This window comes from Physeter macrocephalus, chromosome 16, assembly GCF_002837175.3.
Source record: "Physeter macrocephalus isolate SW-GA chromosome 16, ASM283717v5, whole genome shotgun sequence".
In the NCBI taxonomy this organism is placed as follows: Eukaryota; Metazoa; Chordata; class Mammalia; order Artiodactyla; family Physeteridae; genus Physeter; species Physeter macrocephalus.
In genome coordinates, this window is record NC_041229.1 from 83891739 (window position 1) to 83919700 (window position 27962).

Consider the following 27962-nt stretch of genomic DNA (forward strand, 5'->3'; position numbering starts at 1 on the left):
CACACACACACACACACACACACACACACACACACACACACACAGTTACTCCCCTGCTTGAGACTTACAAGGAACTGAGCCCTGATCACCTTTTCATTTTTATCTCTGTTCACTACCCACCCATCCCCACTATATGTCCCAGACATAGGAACTTATTTTTGGCAGCTACCCAAAGCACAGTGCTGCACTCTCACTTTGGGATCTTCTGAATATGCTGCTTGCTTTGGCTAGCTCCTACTTATCCTTGAGAACTTCAACTCAGGTTTTACCTCCCCAGTCTGTAGTAATCCTATTCACCCCAGTCTAGATAAGTATCCTCTATTACACCATTTTGTAATTCCTTGTCCAGTCCCCCAACTGGACTACAAACTCCTGAAGCTGTACTGTCCAACATGGTCGCCACTAATAACATATATGACTATTCAATCTTACAAATTATATAAAACTAAAACTTCAGTTCCTCAGACACACTAGCCACGTTTCCTGTGCTCAACAGCCACATGAACCTAGTGGCTACCATACTGGACACGGCAGATACAGACTATTCCATTTTTGCAGAAAGTTCTATTGGACAGCCTGCAGGCAGGGACTTGATCTACTTTAACATGGTGGTGGCCCTCAGGTAAGCATTCAGTAATATCTGGAATTAATGAACGCATGAATAAATAATAGGAAAGTTGTGAAGTTATTGTCTGGCAAATTTGCCCACCCTATATCCTCCTGAAGGCTTTTAAAGTTTTCTCTCCCTCCCCCCAAGTCCAGCGGCTTCTGCTGCTCCTGGGACACAGCCTCATTAAGGAAGGTGCCTGACGCTGGGATTGGTTTGGGGTTAGGTACATTTGTAGTTAGGGTCAGCTATGTCCCCAGACCTACTCTGACTTTCTTTACATAGGGAAGTCAGGTCAAATTTCAAGTCTCTTCAGATGACAGGAGGTTTTTCTAATCCTTCCTGATTTCGAGATTCATACACACAACGTACAGGAAGTAGATCAGAATCTTAAGTTACATCTTAGAATTTTAAATTACTCACCCTATAGTTTTGGGTACTTTATCTCCCTTCCCTGTTGGCTCTCTATGTCTGTGTAGTAGACATGCAAGCACTAGCTATGCCAAACTAAACGATTCCTAAATTTTCTTAAAATAGTTATGAAAATTCCAACCCAGGAGGAAGCACTCTCACGTATCTAGGTTAGCAGTATAATGGCTTGTAATGTCACTATTTTTCGGCTATTTTACTATCTTCAACTGTTTTATAACATGCATACTTGCTTTTAAATCTGTAATTTCTCTTTTCCTTTCTTATTTTCGGTAGAAAATAGTTTACTAGAATGAGAATGCTTTTATAGACTAAGACTAAGTGGGTCACAGAAACCTGTAGAATTTTGATTGCCCAAAGTGGTAACAGAAGAACTTCATTTAGTTGCTTATTTCAGAAGACATTTGAACATAGTCCACTCAGTCCAGCAGACCACTGTATCAGGTTAGGAAGCCACATGACACTTGGGACGCATTCTCTTATGAGCGACCATCAGAGCGGGAGCCTCAGATGCTTACACTGAACAGCAGCATTACAATTTCAGTCTTAGTAATTTTTTCCAATTACTTTTTAAAATAAATTTATTTATTTATTTTGGCTGCGTTGGGTATTTGTTGCTGCGTGCGGGCTTTCTCTAGTTGCAGCGAGCAGGGTCTACTCTTCATTGTGGCTTCTCTTGTTGTGGAGCACGGGCTCTAGGTGCGCGGGCTTCAATAGCTGTGGCATGTGGGCTCAGTAGCTGTGGCTCGCGGGCTCTGGAACATAGGCTCAGTAGTCGTGGCGCACGGGCTTAGTTGCTCCGCAGCATGTAGGAGCTCCCCGGACCAGGCCTTGAACCCATGTCCCCTGCACTGGCAGGCGGATTCTTAACTACTGCACCACCTACTTTTAAGCAACCTAAAAGTATAGAGGTCTCATATAACTTGCAGATAAAACTATATGTAATATGGCATTTTACTGAATTGCATAAATGCCTCCCCAAAATCCCACCCATGGCATTGACTTTCCAACTCTGAGTGGTTAAAATATTTTCAGGTGAGCAAAACATGTTAGTTTCAGGAAGAGTTGCTACCCTTTCAGCAGAAATGTTGATTTTCATAAATACATATACATACATATACATACTCAAACATATATTAAGATAAAATACATTTCTACAAAATAATATTTTATAAACTACGTATTTTTTTAAACTAAGATCAAATTATTCTGAAAATGTTCAGGGAACACATCAGAAAATGCTTAAGTAGTGGGAGCCTCAAAGATGATTCTTTAGTGTTAACATCAGAAGAAAAACACCTCAGAATTGTAAACACTAAGTCAAATTTATCTTCAGAATTGTTAGCTATAGGATGAAAAAGTCACGTCATCTCCGCAGTGAACTTCACTTTAGCAAAAAAGTAAACATATTTCCTCTGCATCAGCTGCAATCAAGGCATTAGCAGTATGCCATGATTGATTACCCTGGGAGCCGTTGCTGAGAAATGGATGTGAAGCACAGGTTTTTATCACTATAGTCTGCAAAAAGCAAGTCCCTTGTTTAGATATCCTAGTTGTAATAAGTGACATTATTAGGTAGTTCTTCTATTTAAATGACATAAGGATTTAGTGTATCAGCAGCTTATAATAAACAAACCCTTTCAATCTGATGATTCCTCTCCCTACAGAGAAGTACTTTTTCTGTTTATAATACAAGTGGTAATAGAAGACCATATGGTTGTGACTTTTAGCTAAAGTAAATGACATTTAAACAAACAGAAAAACAGCATTAGGATATTCAAGGATTTGAACTATAACGTAAATACACAGTACACGTTGGGGGCTATCAGTGTTTATAAAGTGACCATTTTCTAATGTTTCCCAATTAGTGAGATTGTTTTTCAGTTGGCCAATCAGTTTTGTTTAAATATTTTTCAATACACAGTAAAACAGATTTATTACTAGCATATTATCCCATTTCCAAGTTCTCCTTTTAAGAACACTATACCAACAGAGCATCCTGAGAACATTTAATCAGTTCTTTCTGAAATATGAAAATGTCTCTATTTCTTACATTTCTGCCAATAATAATGATGTTGTTATTAACATACTCTACAATTCAAAAAGAAAAATGTAAGAAATACTACATTTCTTATACACCTACCATCACTCTACTGTGGTAACAGACTAGCATTTGATGAACATTTCAACTTTTGTGTATGATACTGGAATCTGTGGTATCAAGAACCGAAAAGCTTTATATAACTGGATATTTTGATAGGTCAAAAATAAAAGTAAAAACATAATTTTTATAATAAGCACAGATACATTTCCTTTAACAATAGCAAAAGATGCTATGGTTTAACTACAGGAAAATACTGAAATCTCCATAATCATATTTCTATTCACATGCTCATCTTCAACAGGGTGGCTGCTATGGCTGAGAAACTGAAATTCAATAAACAGAGTTTTAATTATTTGAAAGATTTAGAAAAAAAGATCCTTCATTTTGTAATAAACAATCACTGGAAAGCAGAAGTTTACACTTAAAGGAACAGTTTACCAGCTTCAGATAACAACTCATCCATCCTTAATCTGCCAACCAATAAAAGAATCAAAAGAACAAAATACCTGTAGAGTTGTTACATATGTCCAAAGGCACATCATTTCTACTGAAATGTAGAAAACTCTCATTACCACACAAACTAATTAGCAGGTACTGCATGTTGCAAGGGCAACTTAGCCTTCATAGTAACAAAACCACCACACCATTTCTGGGGAACCAAATCTTCCCTCAAAATGAGAGCAAGGTAAGTCCAGGGTACCTCAATTCCACCAGTCCTTCAGAAGATTTAGATGAGACCAAGTTCAGAGTACTCCAAACTAATTATTCAAAACCAGGTGAATGTTTAATCTGCTTTAATAAAAGGGCTGAAAACTATCATTCAGTCCAAATAGAAGTCACTTGGGGAAAGAAACATTTAATCAACACAATGCTGTGCTGGTACAAAGTAACAGGGGCATTCCAATATTTTCTATAACATTTACCTGCAGTTATGGAAGATGGTCAAGTAGCCCTACCATGGAAGTAGCTTAGCTTCCAAGTCTTCTATGAAGACTAGAATGAACACAGATTGGCCAGTTCAGCATTAGCATAGTGTGGTGAGCTACAGGAACATCTATATTACTGAAAAATAGAACATCATGCACTTTACTCCAGAGCGAGTTTGCAGTAGAAACTAGAAGAAACTGAGTAGAATAGAAACTAAAATAAAACACTGTCAGACTCTAGTCATATATCCATTTGTCCACCCTTCAAGTATTTTTAAAGTACCTACTAGATGCCAAATAAAAGTTTAGGTGTTGGGGAATCAGCTGAGATCAAAACAAATCTCTGCCATTAAGAACCTTACATTCCAGAGCAAGGGTCGGCAAACTTTTTCTGTAAAAGGCCAGACAGTAAATAGCTAAGCTTTGCAGACCACAGAGTCTCTGGTACAATGACTCAACTCTGCTGTTTTACTGAAAGCAGTCACAGACAGTATGTAAATGAATGAGTGTGGCCATGTTCCAATGAAACTTTAATTACAAGAACAGGCAGCAGGAAGAGTGTAGGGTCTAGTAGGCCATCAAAAGGACCATGGCTTTAATTATGAGATGGGGGGCCACTGAGCTCTTTGGGTAGAAGAGTAACATTATTTTTATGAAAAAGCATCATTATTAAAAAGGATCATTTCAGCTACTATGTGAAGAGTAGTCAGTAGAGGGGTAAGGAGGCAAGAAGATGGGAAAGGTATAAGCTCAGAGAGAAGTTCAGAAGTTACTGCAAGAAAACAAGAGTGAGATGAATTTGTCTTGCACCAGGATGGTAGCAGTGATGGGGGCAAGATGTCTTCTAATTCTGATTATATTTACAAGATACAGTCATCATGATTTGCTAGTAGATTGGATGGGAGGGTGAAAGAGGAAGAGAGGCAAGGATGCCTCCAAGGTTTATATGACCTGAGTGAGCAGAAGAATGGAGGCGCCTTTACCGTGATTGGGAAATACATGTGGGACGAGCCAGTTTTGGAAGGAAAATCAGTTTAGTTTTGGACATATTAAGTTCAAGGTGACCATTATATACTAAGGTGAAGATATTAAACAGACTATCAGTTAAATGATTCTGGAGTTCAGGAAAGAAGTTGTGGTTGATATAAATTTAGGTCTTAAGTTAGATAGTATTTAAAACCATGAGACAGGAAGAGGTCACCTTAAGTGCACGTATATAAACAAAAGAAGTTTAAAATACAAACCCTTAGTTACTCCAATATTTGGAGGAACCAACAAAGGACACTCAGAAGAAGCAGAAAGAGAGGAAGAAAACCTAAAGGGAGTGGTATCCCCAAAACTAAGTGAAACCAGGCTTTAAGAACAACTACTTCAAATACTAACAATAGGTCAAGTAAAACGAGGACTGACTGACCACTGGATCAACAACAGAGAAGGCATCAGTGACTCTTAACAAGAACTGTTTCAATGACGTGCTGGGGACCAAAGTCTAAGTGGAAAGAGTTCAGAAGAGAATATAAAGTTCAAAGTCGAGTCAGTAAGTATGCACGACTCTTTCCTATAGGAGGATGTGGTGCCAAAGGAGTTTGTTTGTTTAGATGGGAGATTTTATAGCATGTTTGTTTGCTGATAGGAACTTACTGTATTCCAAAATGACTAACTATACCACAGTTACACTATGGATTAAAATCACAGCCCTGAACTATCACACAATGTTATCCTGAGAAAGATTATAAAGTGTTTTTGTTTCTTTATTAGCTTTATAAGAAAATTTTACTTCATTTCCTGAGTCCTGGCCCTATATTCCCTAGGGGAATGGAGACTATGTTAAATCGCCTGCTGGGGCTTCCCTGGTGGCGCAGCGGTTGAGAATCCGCCTGCCGACGCAGGGTACGCGGGTTCGTGCCCCGGTCCGGGAAGATCCCACATGCCGCGGAGCGGCTGGGCCCGTAAGCCATGGCCGTTGAGCCTGTGCGTCCGGAGCCTGTGCTCCGCAACGGGAGAGGCCACAGTGGTGAGAGGCCCGCGTACCGCCAAAAAAAAAAAAAAAAAAAAAAAAAAACAATCGCCTGCTGTGCAGATCAACAGGAGAATGCCAGTTCATTTAATGTATTTCCTACCTGCTAAATGCTTCTTCCAACTAAATTATTTTTGGCAAATTAGTGGCTTCTAGCAGCAAACTGAGGAATTCCTATAGTATAGAAAGGCAAGTTATTCAAGATGTTTGAGCTGAGTACAATTTGTTTCTTTTGAGAGTCACAAATTAAGCTCATTTCCTAGTAGCCAATGCTCAGCCCATAACCCAAGGGAGAAAATTACTGGCCTCAATACCATGAAAATAAGCAAAACCCACTGCATTAGGACCTTGATAGGGACTGCTTAGTTTCCAAATGCTTAATGTAAAAAATAAATCACCTTTCGTAAGTGCTGCTTGCCACATGAACTTTTAGAACTCTGGAATGAATAAAATGGTTTCACATCACTTAACCAATGATCTGTTTATATTCTTTTTTGCCAACTTACAAACAATGCTGTTTCTTTCATATGCTAAACTCTATGTTCTAGGTTCCAAATGACAATTTTGGTGTTTTGCTTTCTGAAGCACCTACTTAGGAGAATGTTTTTTGCCTGAAATTCAAAACACATTTAATATATATCATCCTTATTATGCATCTCAATCAAGATCTGAATAGTAATGTCTCCATAACCTATAAACAACAATGATTTTTCTAAAAGGATGCACAGATAAGGGGAAGAAAACCCTTTCACAGAATGCAGCACCAGTGTGCTTCTGAGACAGCTGGAAAAGGGAACACTCTGGAGGGGCAGAATGCAAACAGTTTGGATATCTCTTCAGTGCTCCAAGCTTGGATGAATTTTTGTTATAAATCATCTTGATTAATGGAACACATTTGCTAAAGTGGTTCTGTAATAGCTACACAATTCTTATGGCTTAAAAAACGCAGCCTAGTAAAACTGGTGGAGCCGGGAAGCCTTCAAAACTCACTGGCTTGTCTTTCAAAACTAATACTGGCCCTGATCATAAACAGTTGCCTTTCTTTTTAAAAATAATAAAGACAAATACATTTTAAGGGAAGTACAATTTAGGAGATGGGAGTAGAAATAATAATAGTAAGTAGAGGATATTTTGGGATGAAAAGTAGTGGCGTGGTAAAGAATACAGATTCTGGACAGAGCCAGGCTACCTGTGTTTGAATTCCAACTGTTTCTCTTACTGTTTGAAATTGGGCAATTTATTTAACCTCCCTGTTGTTCAGCTTTCCCATCTGTCAAATGCTACTACCACCTTCACTGGGTTACTGTTTTGATGATTAAATAAATTAACCCTTGGAAAGAGTTTCAACAGTGTCAGGTACAGAGTAAGTACATAGTTAAGTGTTGGCCAATATTATTACAATTGTTTGTACACTTATAAACATGCAAACCAAAGTGAATGGAATACACCTGGAACAAAATGGCAGTGTCCCCTAATTTATCCTCTCAACAAACATAAAAATTCGATGAATGTCTTCTTTAAATAGAATATTCAAACAACGAACGGTACGTCTTATAGTCCTATGGTTATTTTCTCCGATTACTTAGCAGAGATTTTATCTAAATCCTTTCATCCTAATATTCCTCCTCTAATAATTTTAAAAGAAAACAACAGCAGTGTACACACTGTACACAGACAGTAGATGCTATCATTTATATGTTTTGTTATTCTGTTGATAAAACTATTTCTGGTGTGAAGTATATGCTTGTTGCTAAAGCAACTTAGAAGTGACTAGAATGCCTCAAGAAATGATAATAGTCATGTGAAGGTGAAACCATTATGTAAATAACTGACATTTTTGAAAAATAAAAGGATAAGTATCCATGATGAAGGCCACAGAAAAATAGGTTACCTGATACCACGTTCTCAACTTTAACATTATCACCATCAGCTAAGGATTCCTAGGATGTTTAGCACTGTAGTAATAAACATCAAAAGTGTAATAAACATTTGCACAGTTGAACCAGTCTATTAAGAACGGTAAATAAATAATAGGTTCTTTAATAGCCTACTGATCAAACTTATAGGGCAATCAGAGGCTATTATAGGTCAAAATAAATTTACAACGATGAAGACAATTTAACTCTTAATTATATGTTTACACTGGGGATGAAGATAAAGTTACTTAACAGATGTAACAGCTCTATTAATAATCTGACAGTGACACAGAAAGTTTAAACAAAAATAGAAAACTGAATTATAATTAAAGTAAGAAGAGTATATGCTGAGTAAACAGAAGGCTGCCCTCCCCTGCCACAAGCTGCCTCAGCAGCCATGTGGTCGGTGAAAGGGGCTCTAACACATCACATCGCTCTTCACTCTTCCGTTCTACTGCTCTTGCTCTTCTTCCTAACTGAGCCGGCAAGGTGACTACACCAAAACATCTATCCTAAACTTTTAAATAGGATTTTAAAAAACGAAACTACAAGACTGTGTTTGGTTTTACCAGATTTTCCACTAACAAGTCAGTGGAAAAACGATCTAAGCCAGAATTCCAGATTGCATTTACTTGTCATGTCTCCTTTGTCTCCTCCAATCTATGACAATTCCTGACTTTCCTTTTTTTAAAGACCTTGACATTTTTGAAGAGTATTGGTCAATTATGTGGCAGAATGACCCTCAGTTAGGGTTTGTCTGATGTCTTCTCATGAGGCTATACCTTCTTTTTACAAGAGTACCACAAAGGTGATGTGCCCTTCTCAGTCCTTGAATTCAGGGGTCACATTATGTTGACGTCTTGTTATAGGTAAAGTTAACCTTGATCACTCAGTTAAGGTGGTGTCTGCCAGGTTTCTCCTCTACGAAGCTACTGTTTTTCCCTTTGTAAAAATATCTTGGGAAAGATACCTTGAGACTATGCAAATACACTATTTTTCCTCAAACGTCTGCCCATTATTTTAACATTCATTGGTGAATCTTGCCTGCAACAACTAATACTGAGATGTTTATACAGGGTTTTAAAAGGAAATAAAATATATAAACTATAATGGCCAAGTTGTTCTTGATACAAACATACTTAAATTCTAATGAATGCATTATTCTAACTTATATTCAAAATATGAATAAAAGTTATAATCATTTGTCAGTGTGTTCAGTTAATGTTAATCAACTATGATGCCAATGAATAACATAATTGAAATGTTACTTACATAACTACGGCTTTTAAAGAAACCTGATGGACTATTGCTGAGAATTTTGTCTCCTTCCAAACCAATTACTCTTTTACAAATGTTTGATTTTGGATCACTTGGGCTTTTTGCAATCACAATGTCACCTCTGAGGGGAAAAAGTCAAAGAAATGTCAGTGTTATTATTAGCATAAACACATGCATGGCACTGCTACAATACTTTTACAAAGCAACTTAAACAAAGCCACACCTTTTATCCTCTGACATACTGACCCTCCCATACATTTACCAGCTTTGAGAACCTTTGTGACTAACTTTATGGGTCAGAATCTAAAAATGAGAGTGATGGAAAAGCTATTAGAAGATTCTAAAATTTCTGATAATTCCATGAGAATTATCTTCTCGCACTATACCCACTCAGTGTTACTTCTGTGTCCAAATTTTAGAACCAAAACTATGAAAAAACAATTCCGTGTAAATACCACCAAATTAACCAAGCAAATTTTACTGCCCAGCCAGTAGCACTGATTGACTCTAGAGCACATAAAAAGGTAGAAACATCATCTGTGTTTCCCTAGAGCTTAAAGAACTGAGGAATTGCAGCATATAAATTATATAACCTGGATAGTTTACAGTACAGTCAAAAAAGACATATATTTGAGAAAAAATATCAGAAGACTCAGCCAAACAAAATGCTAAAAGCTGTCCAAACATATATTACAAAAAATAAACTGGCAAATCAAACATATAGAACCAATAATGGATAAGATTACATATGGAAGACATGATTCATGGAAGAAATAACAATCTACATGTATTAGAAGACTAAGAAGATATCTAAAATTGGAAAGGAAGAAGGAGACAAAAAAATATGACTAATGCCTCAACCAAAGAGAATACAATGCTCTTTGTGCATGAAATGAGCAATAAGTGAATTCTGTTGTTCACAATCAAAAGGATTTAATATATTTACTTATTATCGGTACCAGGTTCAGGAAATAATTTGATGTTTCTTGTAATAAAAGATGCATACATCAAAACAATATCAAAAGTCACAAAAATAAAAGGAAGATGATGGTTAAATCAGAAACCTAGTTATTGCTATATATAAGTATTACAATGAGTTCAAAACTTTTGGTAGTCAAGTCAAAAAATAAATTATGATTAATTACATGGCAATCATTACCTAATAAAATAAAGTTTAGTTTGGGAGGTATAACAAAATTTTCCTTAACAACTAAGTCAAAGAGGAATATACAAGAAGGATACTTATGTAAGGAAAGTAAAGATACCATCTTCATCAGAACTTTTACAGAAACTACAGCAACAGTATTCAGAACAGTCATTTCTTGAGTTTATTCTTGATAAGAGTTGAATGCTATTAAAACACTAAATTCTATAATGTGGAGTGCAATATAAGGCTTACACTTGTTTGAAAATGTTATAAAGTATCTCTTTCCAACCAACTGGAACCATGTCAATGGAACTGTTCAGATGAATAAGTTTGCAAATATTGTAACCTATGTAACATACTAACAAAGTTGATTTTGGCTAGCTTTGGGGAAAGAAATGTTTTCCATGGGAGTTTTATTCAGCTTAAGTGTTTTGACAAAATAATCAATATGACCCTCAAAACAAACTCTGCACTTGAATGGCAACATAAAAATCATAATTCAGTCAAGGTGTTTTAATAGAAAGCAACATTACTATATACTGTATTTCTGGTGGTCTAACCAGATATTATAGGCACAGAGCTTAAATCAAAATATATAACCTTGGACTCTCAACTCTTTCAAATAGGATTTTAAAAGAAACTTAATAGAACTAAGACTGAAATTTTCCTGTATCATTCATAAATATCCTTATTATCTCCTCCTAGATTGTAAGCTTTTGAAAACAAGGGTTAGTATCTTGCTAATCCTAACATTCTCTATCAGGTACAGCACATCTTAAAAGTGAGGTACTCATTAACTATTTGTTGAAAGAATAAGTAGTAATAAGAGACTATGGTTGTCTCAAGTATGAGTGTTCGGTCCATTGGACTGAAAAATCTATGTGCTTTAGATAGCAGATATGCAGACTTTCATTTTCCCTAAATGAATGGCTACTCTATCTTTAGAAACAGCTAGCAAGAGGATCTCTTGCCAGGGGTCAGAGATTCCCCTGAAATCTCAAGAGTTCTGTGCTGCAGATAAAAGAAAAAAATACTCAGGACAGTAATGTTTTTAAAGTAGGAGTTACCAACTGACTACCTTGGCTGTAAAAGTTACTTTGGTAGGTCTCCTCTAAATGCCAAAGTTAGAACTGTCCTTCCACCTAATGGGTCCCCTGAAGGAGCAGAATACAAAATAAAACCTCTAAAGAATATTAATTAATTTACTAAATACAGTTATTTGTATTACCATCTGAATGCAAAGAGTATCTACCCCCCCCCCAAAAAAAGACAATATTGAGCTGTTCAATCAAACACTATTTAGCCAATGAGTCCAGCTCCTTGTTAAGGATGCTCAAGGACTATGAGAGTGAAATCATGTGATTAGCATGGAAAACAGAAGCTTGTCTTCATGTTGCAGCGAAGCTAGGTCTCCAGTTAATCCAAAGACTGTAATAAGTTATTCTGATACAAGTTAAAAAGAAAAGGAAGCTAGAACATAACCTGTTATATAAGTTTTATTTTATAACCCCATATCTATCAGTTAGGTATTATCTTAAAGTTGTTACGGATAAAAGATCTGAGGAATTACCCACAGACCATGCTAGACCATACAGCTTGAGCAAGAGAGAGTTTCTATTTACAGAATCTAAGATGGTGGAAGAACTAGTAAACACAAAGAACAGTTTTACACTATTCTTGGTGATTTTTCAGCAATGTGAAGTAGACTATAAAATAGGACAATAATGAAAGAGGAATGCCTAAACCTACTTATGTCATAAGCTAAATAACAGCTCAAGTGAGTAAAATTTGTATTTTATGAAGATGAAATGTGATACAGATCTATTTTTTCAGAATTATGAAAAACTAATGGACCCCAAACTTTAGGGAATCAAAGAGGTGTCCTTTAGAAAATACATTAAATTACTAATACTTCACATCCATTCAGAAGGAATAATAATCAGGGAGTTAAGTAGAATAAACAGTATCTCAAGGATTGGAAACACCATTTAGACTAGGATTTTACAAGATGTAATGGCAAACAGTATTTCCCAAGGAGTTTTTTAACTTAATATAATTAATCAGGAGACTCATAATAGGTAAGATTCCTGGCTCCCAGCTATATACAGTGCTACAGTCTAAAAATTACCGACTGCTCATCATAGACTATAGAGAATAAGACAGTCATCAATAGAAATGCAGGATTATTTTAAAAATTAAAAAATCAAATCACTGATTTGGATATGTAATTTAGCTCCTAAGTCCCTGGTTCTTGATTCAAAACATTCTAGGACACACACACCCCCACCCCCCCAAAAAAAAGTAAAGAAGGATTGAATGCACATTATAAAAGGGACTGCTATCTACTTTGCACAATGATACAAGGAACTGCATGTTTAAAGAAGCTACTAAAATTTCTCAAACTGAGAGAAAAAATTTGAGCCAAAATTTCATCCAGTTGGTCATTAATTTGGTTATTTACAAAAGAGTTTTTAAGGCTAAAGTTAAGAAACTGCAGAAAAGACACAATGTGTATGTGTGTTTTCACCATCAATTTAATATATCTATGGCAGAAATTTACCTTTGGATACCATAAAAGTGTCGACTAAGATTTTCTGCAAAAACAATATCTGAATTTTGAATTGTAGGCTCCATTGATGGTCCAGAACACTGAAAGAGAGGCAATTTTTAAATGTAAGTTGAAAACCTTTTAAAATATAAATCATCTGAGCAGGCTTAAAAGAAAGAAAATCAAGCAAATGTTCTTCAAGCTTGGAGGATGATTCATAATAAGCTGGAAGCTCCAAGATAAGTTCAACTCTACAGAGTAGCCAGCAAGTCTGGAAAAACAGGCAAAATATATTTAAAATGGTTTGTTAATATTATATTATAATAGAGAAATAAAATAACATTATCTATGTTTCCAAATTTTGGCCATCTTGTAAAGTTTAAGCATCATGAGGGCAGGGACTTTGTCTCTCATGTTCCCAATTGTGTAACCAAGGTCAAGAACGGTGCCTGGCATAAGGGTGATACTCAATATATACTTGTTGAATGAATAAATTAATGATTTTTTTTCTTGCTACTGTCAGCTATCATCCAGTGCCCATGACAGTTATTTACCAAGTGGTATCATACTATTCTCAATGAGTTGATGCCTTTCCTTTTCTTCCAAGAGAACAGCTTACTCATTTGATGGGGCCGCAACTTATATTTTCTACTGAAAAATATTGGCATAATTAGATGTACTTTAAAGACTTTCATATTAGTAGGTAAAACAATAATCTTCATATATAGCTCAAAACTGTAATAAATGATCATCGCAACTTAAAAAATCTAAACACAACAGTCTCCATTCACTCCATTTACATGTAAATAAAACTTTTTACTCAAAACTTCCTACTTGGGCAGAAAAAACAAAGACCACAATGCAAGTTTTTTGCTAACTCTGTAGCCCACTGGAAATACCAATGTAAATTTAAAAAAATCAAAGAGGGGAGTTTCAGTTAAATATATTTTTTTGCATTACTCCAGCTCAACTTGAGATTATATGACTGTGAATATCTTAGGGTAAACCTGATAAAAATAGCAACAGCAAAACTTACTGACTGAACAATCAATCAATTTATTCTTTCATTTATATGACAAAAGGTTAGTATTGTCATGGTTGATAGATTTATGAGGCAATATTAAGAAAATGCATTGGTAGGAGGACGGCCTTAACATTTTAATGTTGACACAAGGCAGAATAATCATTTATTTTCAGAACAGTTATTGATACTCTTCACAGTGGTTAAAAGTAGGAGTTTTGAAAATCAAAGAAATCTGTGCTGAAATTCCAAGTCTACTTGGAATTGTGGGACCTGCAGAAAGTTACTTAAGCTTTCTGAGCCTCAGTTTCCTCATATGTATAATAGATTTCTAGTAAGTATCTCATAGAGTGTAAGATTAAATGAGTTAATAAATGTAAAACATCAAACACATCCTGGAACACAGTAAGTAGCATTCAATAAATGGTAAAAACTAGTATTATTAGATTAATAGGGCCTTTGTGCCCCTGCAAGAAACAATGCAGGGCCATATTTAAAGTTACAGTTCTTATATTTGTATCAGTGCCAATTCAAACACTCTCTTCCTTCCATTTAAAAAAAACATATTTTAAATGATTATTTTCTTGAATGTAAAAACTTACCATGACAACACCACCAACGTATTCAAAAGCACAATGAGCTATACAGCCATACTGAATAGTATAGCCAACAAGCCGAAAGGTTTTTCCCAGAACACCACGAAGCATAGTTCTATGTAGACTCTGCCACCATTGGCCTGATGGTAAATTTCAAAAAGTTTCATGATCAATACTATTTAAAAACACTTAAGAAATAGCTCTATTGTAAAATATTTTACAATCACCCAGAGTGTATTAAATGCCTAATATGGTTTGGTGCAGAAAATCACGAGCTTATTTCCATTTTTGCTGAAGGTTTTCTAAAATGGCAAATTATAGCCACTTAATATTGTGATCTTCTAAACAGAGATTATATTCAAATATCACTGGGTTTATATATGAATTAGATAACTAGTAGACTCTGAACTTGTCTCTCCCCTTTCACGCCTTGGTTATTTCTTGGTATTAAGGCAGATATCTAAGAAATGATATTAACTCTTTCAAAAACTAATAATAGTTTTTCACACTGTTGCCTGCTATAGTACATCAGTTCTCGTCATAATACAAGAACAAAGGGGAAAGCACTAGAATAGGTGTATGAAAATGCAAGTTTTAAATTGCTTCCTTTATTAATTTGCATGATCTTCAATGAATCACTTAACCTCTCTGGGCCTTAATAAAATGGAAATAATAGTATCTCACAGAATGGTTCTGAGAATCAAATTCAATAACATGTCAAAGTGGCTTTGTAAATTATAAAGTTACATTCAGTTTTCAGTTATTAACTATTGATATAACAATGAACACATGAATATTATGAAACAGCACAAAGAAACATGTATTTTTAGAAAGCTATATACACGTAACATACTGCTATTACTCATCTAAAACAGTCCTAGTATTTGTCCCTTCCTTTCCATTTACCTGCTAAAACTGTTTCAAGCATTTCTCAACTAACGGCCTAATGCTTAGGCCTAGACTCCTATGCACTGTTCTCAGATTAAATTTACTAAAACATATCAACAATAATAATAATATGTAACATTTGCTCAATGCTTGGATATGTCAGGTTTTACAAATTAATCTCTGTGAGATATAGTATTACCATTATTTTATAGATAAGACAAACGAACCTAAGAGTAGTAAACTTACATGCTAAACATCACAAAATTGGAAAATGATACTCAAGAACTTAACCAATAGGTTACACTGACTTCCATATTACTCCCTTGCTCCCATAACCTCAATGGCTCTCTATCAGATCAAGTACAGATTATTCATTTTCAGAATGTTTGACAGATGGCTCCCATTCCATCCTCAGATTCCAACCTGATCTTCCCTGATGCTCCTACATGAATGAACTACTCCATCATACTGGTCCAGTTTACTTAGGGTATACTGCCCAACCAACACTTAATGTATGCCAAAACCCATGCCTGGAATATATACCCATCATGTATCTCATTTGTAACTCTTCTCCAAATGCTCTCAACAAGCAAGTTTTTCCTTCTCCTCTGGGTTCCTATGGTTCCTTATGTTCCTTTTTTAATGATTAAGAACACTGTTTCTGAAGCTGATCTTGTCTTGAGCAGGTATCCTGGCTCCACCATATTTTAGCTGTGTGACCTTCAGGAGGTTATTTTACCTCTGTAAACCTCTAGTGCCTTTCCCTGTAAAATGGCCTTAGTATCAGTACCTATCTCAGAGAGTTAGTGAGGATTATATGTAATCAGATATATAGTCTGTGTAGCAGAATATATCAATAAGTTCTAGTTACTATATCATTCACTTGGCAATCAGCATGTGCTATATAACCTCATAACATTAGTTGCATTTTCAGGTGTCTAAGTTTCTCCCTAACTTATGTTTAAATAAAATAATAGAATTTTTTTTTTTTTTGGCTGCGCCACATGGCTTGCAGGATCTTAGTTCCCCAACCAGGGACTGAACCCAGGCCCTGAGCAGTGAAAGTGCAGAGTCCTAACCACTGGACCGCCAGGGAATTCCTAATAGAATTTTAGAGCCCACAGCATAGAACTATATCCTTTATTAGTGTTTTATTACTTATTAGTGCTTATTCACCTATTAAACATTTCTTATGTCTTCTCCCCTAACAAGTCTTCTCTGGCACCACCCCAAGAAATGTTACTTATGCTTTGTGTCACTCACCTACCTTAAGCATATGCTGATTATAATACTTACCACACTGTATCATTCATATCTTTTCCCTTATTACATACTATATTTGCTTATATGTCTGTGGGCAGTGACTGTGCAGTATTCATCTTTGGATCCTTAGGGCCTACCAAAGAATGCTTGCCTGACTGAATTAATGAATAAATATTGAACCCAAATCTCCTATAATTTCAACATCTTTAGTACAATAAAAATGGTTATAAGGTTCAAAATGATTATCAGAAGACCACTGAGATTTCTGGTAATGAGGAGACATGTTAATGTCATACTCACTGAAGAAAGAAAAAAACTGTCAGTAACATATTAAAAAGTGTTCTCATTAAATCTTTTAAGTAATATGAAATATTCCATCTTAGGAGTCTGGCTTACAGTAATAACTGATGCACTTTAAAAACTACTGATATTTAGAATTTAATAAATTAATAAGAAGTGATATTTAAAAACACTTCATAACTGAGGCTCAATTAATTCAGAAAAGATTGAAGAGGAATAACAATAATAGAACATTATTTGTAAAGTTAACTAGGTTGTGTAAACACTACTTTTCTCCCACTATAAAACTAGGGAAAAAAGTAGGGGTTAAGTCTGAAAGCCTAGCTTTGAAAATGTGATCTATGAAAACAAATCCTAAAAAGTAGTGAAATGAATATTACATTTAAAAACTAAAATAAAAATGAGCTTACCTGATGTTAGAGAGGGGATATATTATCAAACAAGAAGAAACATGTGGCACTCGGCAAGAAGATATTAACACAGACAAAAGGTGAAATTTAGAGGGGAAATTAATAGCAATCTACCAAAATTTAAATAATTTGGATTTTGCAATAGATTATACATTTGGCTAAAAAACATACTAAAAAAATACAAAGATGCTATAACAATACAATGGTTCTGATTCACTGAGAGGCCCTGTAATTAACTCCCATTCAGAAGTAATTGGGGCCATAAAGCCTTTTTTTATTACCCAGTAAATGCTCAATCCCAAATACAATGTTTGTGATGAAACTGTCTCATAAAATAATAAAACAGATGAGTGTTTCTTCCCTAGAGATATTAGCAACAGAATGGTCTCTGAAGTGTCTGAAACTATTTTGGATCTTAACCTCTAGATGAAAAGAGCGATGGAGCTATTTATAGAGGACTCTGAGGATCAAGACTACTTGGTCTTATATTTTAAAAGTGCAATGAGGAGTGCTGTTGAGAAATACTGAAATTGAGAATAAGAGCTGATGAATTGTTTTTTAAGAGAAATCTCAGAGTAGAAAGTAACATTCATATAAGACATAAATAAACCACATACACTGCTAGCACTCAGTAGATCTACTAGCAAAAGGGATTAATTAACACAGAGGTTTCAAACCTCTGGTTTACATAGTGATTTCAAGGGGTCCATTACTCTGTATATGCATTCATGAGCCAGATATCTTGTTTGTCCCTTTGGACTCACCCTCTACCTTTCTCCATACTACTCTCTGCACTTGGAAAACTGACCTATATGAATTACATCAAGGCACTTCAGTCAAGCTTCGACTTCCAGCAGGAAGTCAGAGGAAGGAATGGTTATGTATTTTCCTGGCTCCCTCCCCCTAGAGTCTTCTCAGGCTGGCTATGTCTTTGGATGAAAGGTCACTGAGTCTCCAAAGGCATAGAAGCCACTTTGAGGGGTTTCCCATTGGCCAAATTTGAGACTTAAAAAAATAATAATAACAGTAATAAATAATATATTAGAATAAAAATGAAATCTACTGAGGACATTTTTTTAAAAAGAAGTATGTGTTGGGGACAAGGAAATTTCTTTATCAAAAAATGGCAGCTAAAATATATAGAGAGGGAATAATGAAATTATCACCAATGTAATAATTCATTCAGGCAAGGGCCATTAATAGATGTTTAAAATTACTGGATGATGTTCTTGGATTAGAAGAATTAACATTATTAAAATGGCCATACTACCCAAAGCAATCTACAGATTTAATGTTATCCCTACCAAATTACCCATGACATTTTTCAAAGAACTAGAACAAATAACGCTAAAATTTATATGGAACCACAAAAGACACAGAATTGCCAAAGCAATCCTGAGGAAAAAGAACAAAGCTGGAGGCATAACCCTCCCAGACTTCAGACAATACTACAAAGCTACAGTAATCAAAACAGCATGGTATTGGCACAAAAACAGACATATGGATCAATGAAATAGATAGCCCAGAAATAAGCCCACACACCTACGGTCAATTAATCTTCAACAAAGGAGGCAAGAATATACAATGGAAAAAAGACAGTCTCTTCAATAAGTGGTGTTGGGAAAACTGGACAGCTACATGTAAAAGAATGAAATTAGAACATTCTCTAACACCATACACAAAAATAAACTCAAAATGGATTAAAGACCTAAATGTAAGACCAGATACTATAAAACTCCTAGAGGAAAACATAAGCAGAACACTCTTTGACATAAATTGCAGCAATAATTTTTGAATCTGTCTCCTAGAGTAATGGAAATGAAAGCAAAAATAAACAAATGGGACCTAATAAAACTTGAAGCTTTTGCACAGCAAAGAAAACTATAAACAAAATGAAAAGACAACCTACAGAATGGGAGAAATTATTTGCAAATGATGTGACCATCAAGAGCTTAATTTCCAAAATATACAAACAGATCATACAGCTCAATATTGAAAACAAACAACCCAATCAAAAAATGGGCAGAAGACCTAAACAGACATTTCTCCAAAGAAGACATATAACAGGCACATGAAAAGATGCTCAATATCGCTAATTATTAGAGAAATGCAAATCAAAACTACAATAAAATATAACCTCACAGGGGTCAGAATGGCCCTCATCAAAAAGTCTACAAATAATAAATGCTGGAGAGGGTGTGGAGAAAAGGGAACCCTTTTACACTGTTGATGTAAATGTAAATTGGTGCAGTCACTATGGAGAATAGTATGGAGGTTCCTTAAAAAACTAAAAATAGAGTTACCATATGATCCTGCAATCCCACTCCTAGGCATATATCCAGAGAAAACTCTAATTCAAAAAGATACATAAACCCCAATGTTCACAGCAGCACTATTTACAATAGCCAAGACATGGAAACAACCTAAGTGTCCATCAGCAGATGAATAGATAAATAAGATGTGGTACATATATATACATAGATAGATAGATAGATAGATATACACAATGGACTATTACTCAGCCACAAAAAACAATGAAATATTGCCATTTGCAGCAACATGGATGGACCCAGAGATTATCATACTAAATAAAGTCAGAAAGAGAAAGACAAATAACATATATCACTTATATGTGGAATCTAAAAAAATGATACAAATGAACTTATTTACAAAACAGAAATAGACTCACAGACATAGAAAACAAACTTATGGTTACCAAAGGGGAAAGACGAGGGGAAGGATAAATTAGGAGCTTTGGATTAACAGACGCACACTACTTATATAAAATAAACAACAAGGTCCTACTGTATAGCACAGGGAACTGTATTCAATATCCTGTAATAAACCATAATGAAAAAGAATCTGAAAAAAAATAGATAGATAGATAAACTGAACCACTTTTCTATACACAGGAAACTAACACAACATTGTAAATCAACTGTAGTTCAATTTTAAAAAATACTGGGTAAAAGGTTGTTGGTAAACAGGATATGTGCAAAGTATTAAACAGTTTATTATTTACAAAGGGAACAAAATACCTTTACATGAAGAGATCAAGTAAATATTAACTATGTGATCAAATTTAGCTGCATGAATAATGGTAAAAACTGATAGGTAGCTTCCTGACATGATGCAGTGACATACAGTACATCATCATCTTTGTACTATTCTTGCCAGAAGTGTATAACCTAAATCTAATTATGAACAATCAGACACATCTGTATCATAATCCATAAACAACTTGAACACTTAAAATATAAATTTAATAAAATAATAAGATTATTATTTTAAATTATAAGAATAATTTAAAATACAAGAACATGACAACCAAATACAATATGAAATCCTTAACTGGATCCTGAAGCAAAAGAAAAAGAAAAGCAATAAAAGATATTATGGGAAATTTGAACATAGCCTGTAAATCAAAATACATCATCATTTCAATGTTATATTTAACAATATCATGACTACGCAGAATGATCTTGTTCATAGGAGAAAAACACTGATTTAAAGATGAATGTAACTGTAACTTTCTTTCACATGGTTTACTTCTGCTACTAATAATATAGATAGACATATGTAGATAAATTTATACACACACATATACAAACATATACATACACATATATGTATATAATATGGAGGAATAGAGAAAGATAATATGGCAAGATGTTCACTGTAAATCCAGATGGAGTGTATATGAATGTGTATAACATTTTTTTCAACTCTATAATAGAATTTTTAAAAAAAGAAACACTTGGAGAAAAAGGGGTGTCCTCATAGTCGTTAGGTCATTCAATCATTCAACAAATATTTATTGAGCTTCTACTATATGCCAAATACTGTGTTCAGCCCTGGAAATACAATAATGAACATGATGCCTGCCCTTATAGAGCTTATAGCTTATTGGGGCAGATGTCACACACACATACAAAGTAGACAAACATGGAAATATATTAAATAATTTCCATAAAGGAAAAAATAGGGTAAAGTGATATAGAATTATTGGTGGGACATATTTTTCTTAAGGATGAATCAGGAAAGATTTCTCTAAGAAAATACCACTGAAGTTAGGTCCTGAAAGATGAAATAACTATGGAAATTGTGGAAAGAACATTTAAAGCAGATGAAACAGAAAGCATGTGCTTAAGGAATTAAAAGAAGACTGGAGCACTGTGTGAAGGACATAAAATGAGACTAGAGAAAGAGGAAAAATTATTCAAGTCTTGTAGAACTTTGGATTTAATTCTAAGACTAAGGGGAAGCCACTGAAGGATTTAAGCAGGAGAGTAACATGATCTGATTTAGAATTTAAGATCACTCTCAGTTATGTAGAGAAAGGACTGGAATGGGGCAAGATTAGAAATGCTGGGAGTGTAGTTAGGCTGGACCAACTACAGAAGTGGCAATGGAGATGGAGAAAAATGGACCGATTTGAGAAACTTTGGGGGCAAAATAAATGGCAAGGAAAAGGAAAGAATCAGGATGACCCTCAAGTTTCTGGACTGAGTAACTGGGTAAATGGAAGTCTATTTACAAGGTTCCTCTCACACACACATTGGGATAGAAAATGAAGGGTCTGATCTTGGTCATGTTAAAATTGATGTATTTGTGAGATATCCAACTGGACATGTTAGAGACTGGAGCTCTGGAACTCAAAGGAAGTTTCATACATGGGAAGTCTTAAAAAAAAAATTACTATCTTAGGACTATATTCTACTGCAAACGAGAGAAAACTAGAATAACAGTAACTTAAGTAAGGGATTTATTTTCTATTAACACTAGTTGCTATATCCAAGTTACAGGCAGGAAGAAAGAAAAAGTAAAAAGAGTATCCTGATTAACTTTTTGTTTGTTTTTTAATAAATTTATTTATTTATTTTTGGCTGCATTGGGTCTTCGTTGCTGTGCACGGGCTTTCTCTAGTGGTGGCGAGCGGGGGCTACTTCTGGTCGCAGTGCACCGGCTTCTCATTGAGGTGGCTTCTCTTGCTGCGGAGCACGGGTTCTAGGCGCGTGGGCTTCAGGAGTTGTGGCGCAAGGGCTTCAGTAGTTGTGGCTCACAGGCTCTAGAGCGCAGGCTCAGTAGTTGTGGCACACGGGCTTAGTTGCTTCGCGGCATGTGGGATCTTCCCTGACCAGGGCTCGAACCCGTGTCCCCTGCATTGGTAGGCAGATTCTCAACCACTGCGCCACCAGGGAAGCCCATCTTTTTGTCTTTTTATCAAAAAAAAAACCACCTTTGTTCCATCAACACCTAACTAGCCAAAACTATATAAGTACAGTACAAGGGGTGCTGAGAGAACATTGCTGTTCTCTTTACAAGCTTTGTAGCACTATTTGACCTTGAAAAATCACCTGAGTATTACCTGAGAAAAATAAAAACGTTAAAGAAAGTATAAAAGGGAGACATGGAAATGGAGACAACATATACAGTCAAGTCTTTGGAAACGTCTGGCTATGAAGGCAAGCTAAACAGTAGATCAGGGTTTTTCATCCTCAGCAGTACTGACATTTGGGGCCAGACAATTCTTTGTTGTGGGCAGCTATCTTTTACATTGTAGGATTTTAGCAGCATCCCTGGCCTCCAGATGCCAGGAGGACCCCTTCCCTAGTTGTGACAAACTAAAATGTCTCCAGACATTGCCACATGTCCCCAGGATGCAAAATGGCCCTCAGCTGAGAACCACAGCAGTAGAGTAATAGGAAGAATGTGGTATTTAGCAAGTTTTTTAAAACATAGAAACACAGTAGCATATGCTTGAGAGCCAATGGTAACAATCCCACAGGGAGATGAACAGAGACTACTTATAAGTGAGGGAGAAGAGGAGAGGGAAATAGATGCCTGAACACTGACATAAAGAAGGCAAGAGGAAGACTTCAATGCCACTTTTGAAAGAGTACTTACACCAGAATAACTTCTTGGTTGCAAAATCTGGATAAACAAAATAGCTGTTTAAAGGCATTAGGCAGCAATATAGGCAAGCCTTGAGGGGCAAGTATTTATGAAAGAAGGGAAGAACATAAGGTAAACACATTCACTTGGCCTTTTCTCCAAGAATACTCGCCAATTTACAGAACAGGAAAATAAAAGTTTTAGCAGAAAGTGGCAGTTCCATTTGGCTAAGAAAGAGGTTGGAATTTATGGCTGTCAAAGTAGATGGCACATGAGGGTCAAACTGTAGACAGGTAGGAACCAAAAGTCAGCATGCAATTTTGCCACGAAGTGCTAGCCAACTCCTAAATTGCTACCTGAGCAGAGTGAGACTCCAGAATCTCAGCAGAAAGCAGCAAATAAAAGGCTAAAAACCTAAACAGAGATGTTAGCAACCACAGAATACCACGCAATGTGAGGGAGACAGAGGTTGGACTTCAAGACCCTCCAAGGCTGGCCATGCTGGTTATGACTGCAGTAGGGTTACCACTGAGAGTGAGGGCAAAACTGAAAGGGATCAGCCTTAACAAAGTATACAACCCACCCTTGACAGGATTAAGGGTGACCTGTTCACACACTTGTGACCTGTTCACACACTTGTGACCTGTTCACACACTACCTGGCTGCTGAGGAAAAACAAAACAAAAACTCTGAATTTTCATAGGAAGAATACAACATCAATGAGAACTCCCACAATATTTTCTATAATGTTGGAGTGGGAAGGCCTCTTTTTAAAAAAAATTGAGATATAATTCACATGCCATGAAATTCAATCTTAAAGTATACAACTGTAAAAGCTGTGTTCGAATATTGACAGTTTTGTCATTTTGATGGTAGAAAAATGAAGGAGCTCTTAATTCAGGTTTTTATCTTCTCAATCTCATGAGCTGAGGTCAAGAGCAGAGACTGAGAACTCTCAGCATTAAAGCAAGCTGGTAAACTGAGAACTGGTTACAGATGTATTAGTATTCTATTGCTTCTGTAACGAATTACCATAAAGTTAGTGGTTTAAAACAACACAAATTTATTATCTTACAGTCTGTAGGTCAGAAGTCCACTATGTGTCTCACTGAACTAAAAATCAAGGTTTGGCAGGGCTGCATTCCCTTCTGGAAGCTCTAGGGAAGAATCCATTTCCTTGCCTTTTCCAGCTTCTAGAAGCTACAAACATTCCTTGGCTCATGGTCCCCTTCATCCGACTTCAAAGTAAGCAGCACTGCATTTCTCTGACCATTCTTCCTTGGTCACATCTCCCTCTAACTCTCTGGTTTCATTTTGCCATCTTCTTCCACTCTTAAGAACCCCTGTGATTAAACTGAGCCCACCCAGATAATCCATGATAATCTCCTCATTCACATTCCTTAATTTAATCACATCTGCAAAGTCCTTTTTGCCATGTAAGGTAACATATTCACATGTTCTAGGGATTAAGACATGGATATCTTGGAGTGAGGGGTGGAATTATTCTCCCTGCCACATCCAAATACTGACACACTCAACCAGTAGTTATCAAAGTGTAGTCCCCAGATCAGCAGGCATTTGTTTGAAGTGCAAATTCTTGGGCCAAACTGAAGATTTATGTAATCAGAATGGGAGTGTGGCTCAGCAGTCTGTGTTTTAACAAGTTCCAGGTGATTTGAAACAAAATTTGAGAACAACTGCTCTAGGCTCCTAGGTGGCCAATGGCCACTTCTATCCTTGAGCAGCCTTGCTCATCTAGTCATTTATTACTGTGTGCCAGATAACTTACCATATTCCATGTGTGCTGTGGAAAAAGTTGGGAAGCTTTGGCATATAGAATTTTACCCCACCTAGGAAACAGAATTTATTACTTTTTATTCCCTATTACATTTACATTTTTAAAAAACGGAGTTAGATAAATTAGGAGTTTGGGATTAACATTTACACACTACTATATATGAAATAGGTAAACAACAAGAACCTACTGTACAGCACAGATAACTATACTCAGTATCTTGTAATAACCTATAATGGAAAAGAATCTGAAAAAGTATATATGTATAACTGAATCACTTTGCTATACACTTAAAACTAACACAACATTGTAAATTAACGATACTTCAATAAAAAAACTGAGTTATTAATGTAGAGAACCAATTCCTTTAATGGGGAGCCTATGTACTCCATCAGATAACTAATAGAAAAGCTAGAAAAAAAGAAATGAAAATTTTAAATTGTGACTGTGCCACATAATACAGGAAAGGAAACGTACAATAATCCTCCCCAGAAAACCTTTAAGAGACTCTGATTAAAATATAGTAAAACTCCACATAATACTGGCATAAGGGAGCAAGGTTGTTGTCTACTTTCAATGTTCTATATCTACATTATAGATTTTTAAAATTTTTTTCTTCCTATAACATAAAGTTAGAAAACACTTTGTCGGATGTAGGTAATAATGGCTTCTTTCAATATATGTAAAAAATCCTCAAATACCAACCAAAATAACAGTAACAACAATAACAGCAAATCTTAAGTAGTAGTTCTTGAGTGCCAAGCACTGTTCTAGTTACATATAGTAACTCACTTAATTCTTACAATAACTCTATGAGAATTCATTTTATCAAGTATCTCATTTTACAGATAAAGAAACTGAGGAACAGAAAGGTTAAGGAACTATTCAAAATCCACAGCTCATACACAGCAGAGCCAGAATTCAAAACAAGGAGGTTGGGTTCTAAAGTCCACCACTATGCTCTACTGCCTCTCAATAAAAATCAAAGAACTTTGTTGGAGACTATTTATAAAATAGGCATGGGAGAGAGGTTGGACTGATGTTAAAACTAGCTAAAAAGATGGAGCAGAGTGAACTCTAGAAGCTGAAAAACAAGTAGACATTTCTCCATCCTTCGAAGTTTCTGGGAATAGGAGTACAAGTCTAAGATCTTGATTTAGATCTAACCGGGTTTCCCTGGTGGCACAATGGTGGAGAGTCCGCCTGCCGATGCAGGGGACACGGGCTCGTGTCCCGGTCCGGGAGGATCCCACATGCCGCGGAGCGGCTGGGCCCGTGAGCCATGGCCGCTGAGCCTGCGCGTCCGGAGCCTGTGCTCCGCAACGGGAGAGGCCACAGCGGTGAGAGGCCCGCGTACCGCAAAAAAAAAAATAAAATAAAATAAAATAAAAATAAAATAGATCTAACCATTAAAGTAGCCTTTACAATGATTTCAGAATACCCAAAGCCACAAAGAAAATATCCACCTGATTGTTCAGGTCTGGAATTCCTTCAAAGAGAAGAGAAAGCGTTTTATTTCAGAAACAGGAAAAAATGTAAAGTGTCAGGGTTAATTGAGACTATCAGTTTACAGAAATTCATTTATTTTAAAGTATAAGTAGTCAATCAAAGAAGTGATTAATATCATACTTTTTTTTTGTTTTGATACATGGAATAGTTAGTGAATATATTAGCATTTAAAGAAGGATTCACATTAAGAAAAGGTGAGAAGAGAGTAGGATGTGAAGCAGAAAACAAATCCTAACATCATAGTTTTGCTACATTTACCTTCATTTGGACAAGAAAAAACAGTAGACTTATGACATTCCTGAGACCTCTATGATTTCTGAAATTCAAGAATATCTACAACAAAATACACTTTTCCCATAGAATTATATCTATCTATACAAAGTAACTGAAAGATAGATGTCCATTTCTGACCGTGAATGGAAGTTACTGTGACAAGAAGAGAACAACAAAGTCTCATTACGACATGGATGTTGAGTGGTGTACTCTGTTCAATAGCTAAATAATTCAATCTCACACAGCAGCCTCTCCATCAAAGTAATTCAAATTCCTGTCATTTCAAAATCACCTTCAAGGCTGCTCATGAATTGTTCAAATCTGTAATGTTAAATCTACTGTAAGACGTGTGCAGAGGATACTTTTTACATTCTAGAACTGCAAATTCAAGGAGCACTTATCCCCATAATCAATGAAAATTTTATTTATATCTATTTATTTTGATTCATCCTCAGAGGAAATAATTGACAGCACTTTAAGGTTTAAAGCAATGAATACTGCTTTAATTTTGACTGCAGCATCAAAATAACTCAATAACCTAATTTAAAATCCAAATTTCCAGGCTCCCATCATCATGGAGCTAATGAATTAGAATTTGTGGGAGCAAGACTGCAGAATCAGTAGTTTTAATAAGCTCCCAGGAAGGAAATCCAGTAAAGAACTTTGTGCTGTCATTTGAGACCACTGAGACATACTCACCATTTTCAAAAACTTGACAAAATTTAACCATTCATTATTTTTCAACTAAATGTTAACTTTGGGAGAGTTCTATAAATTTTCATCATCAAATAAACTGTATAATGCTAACATTTCAATGATTTTGAAAATCCAATATTATTTTCTGAAGTTCACTTTTTATGCATATATATACAAAATCAAAACTCATTCTATGTTTATAAAGCATAAGCACTTGAAACTTTCAATACAATTAAGTACCAGCTTCCAAACAGTGAAATACCAAAACCACCCCATTCATTTACCAATAATTCCCCAATGGCTATATAATCCATCTATTTCAGAACAATATGCAAGTTGTACAA

General features: G+C 35.7%; 1 protein-coding gene across 5 annotated transcripts in view; it reads right to left on the reverse strand.

Annotated features, from left to right (window-relative positions):
• IMMP1L (inner mitochondrial membrane peptidase subunit 1) overlaps positions 1 to 27962 on the reverse strand; it is a 74279-nt gene that overhangs the window by 12185 nt on the left and 34132 nt on the right. For 2 of the 5 annotated variants that reach the window (XM_007117521.3, XM_028501124.2), the window contains exons 4-6: positions 14596 to 14729; positions 12985 to 13073; positions 9272 to 9398 (exon numbers count right to left, since the gene is read on the reverse strand). In XM_007117521.3, coding sequence (XP_007117583.1) covers positions 9272 to 9398; positions 12985 to 13073; positions 14596 to 14729 — 350 coding nt within the window. Of the gene's footprint in view, positions 1 to 9271; positions 9399 to 12984; positions 13244 to 14595; positions 14730 to 25134; positions 25196 to 27962 lie in introns of those variants that run through there. The other 3 variants (XM_007117523.2, XM_028501126.2, XR_003683600.2) reach the window with 3 other exon arrangements.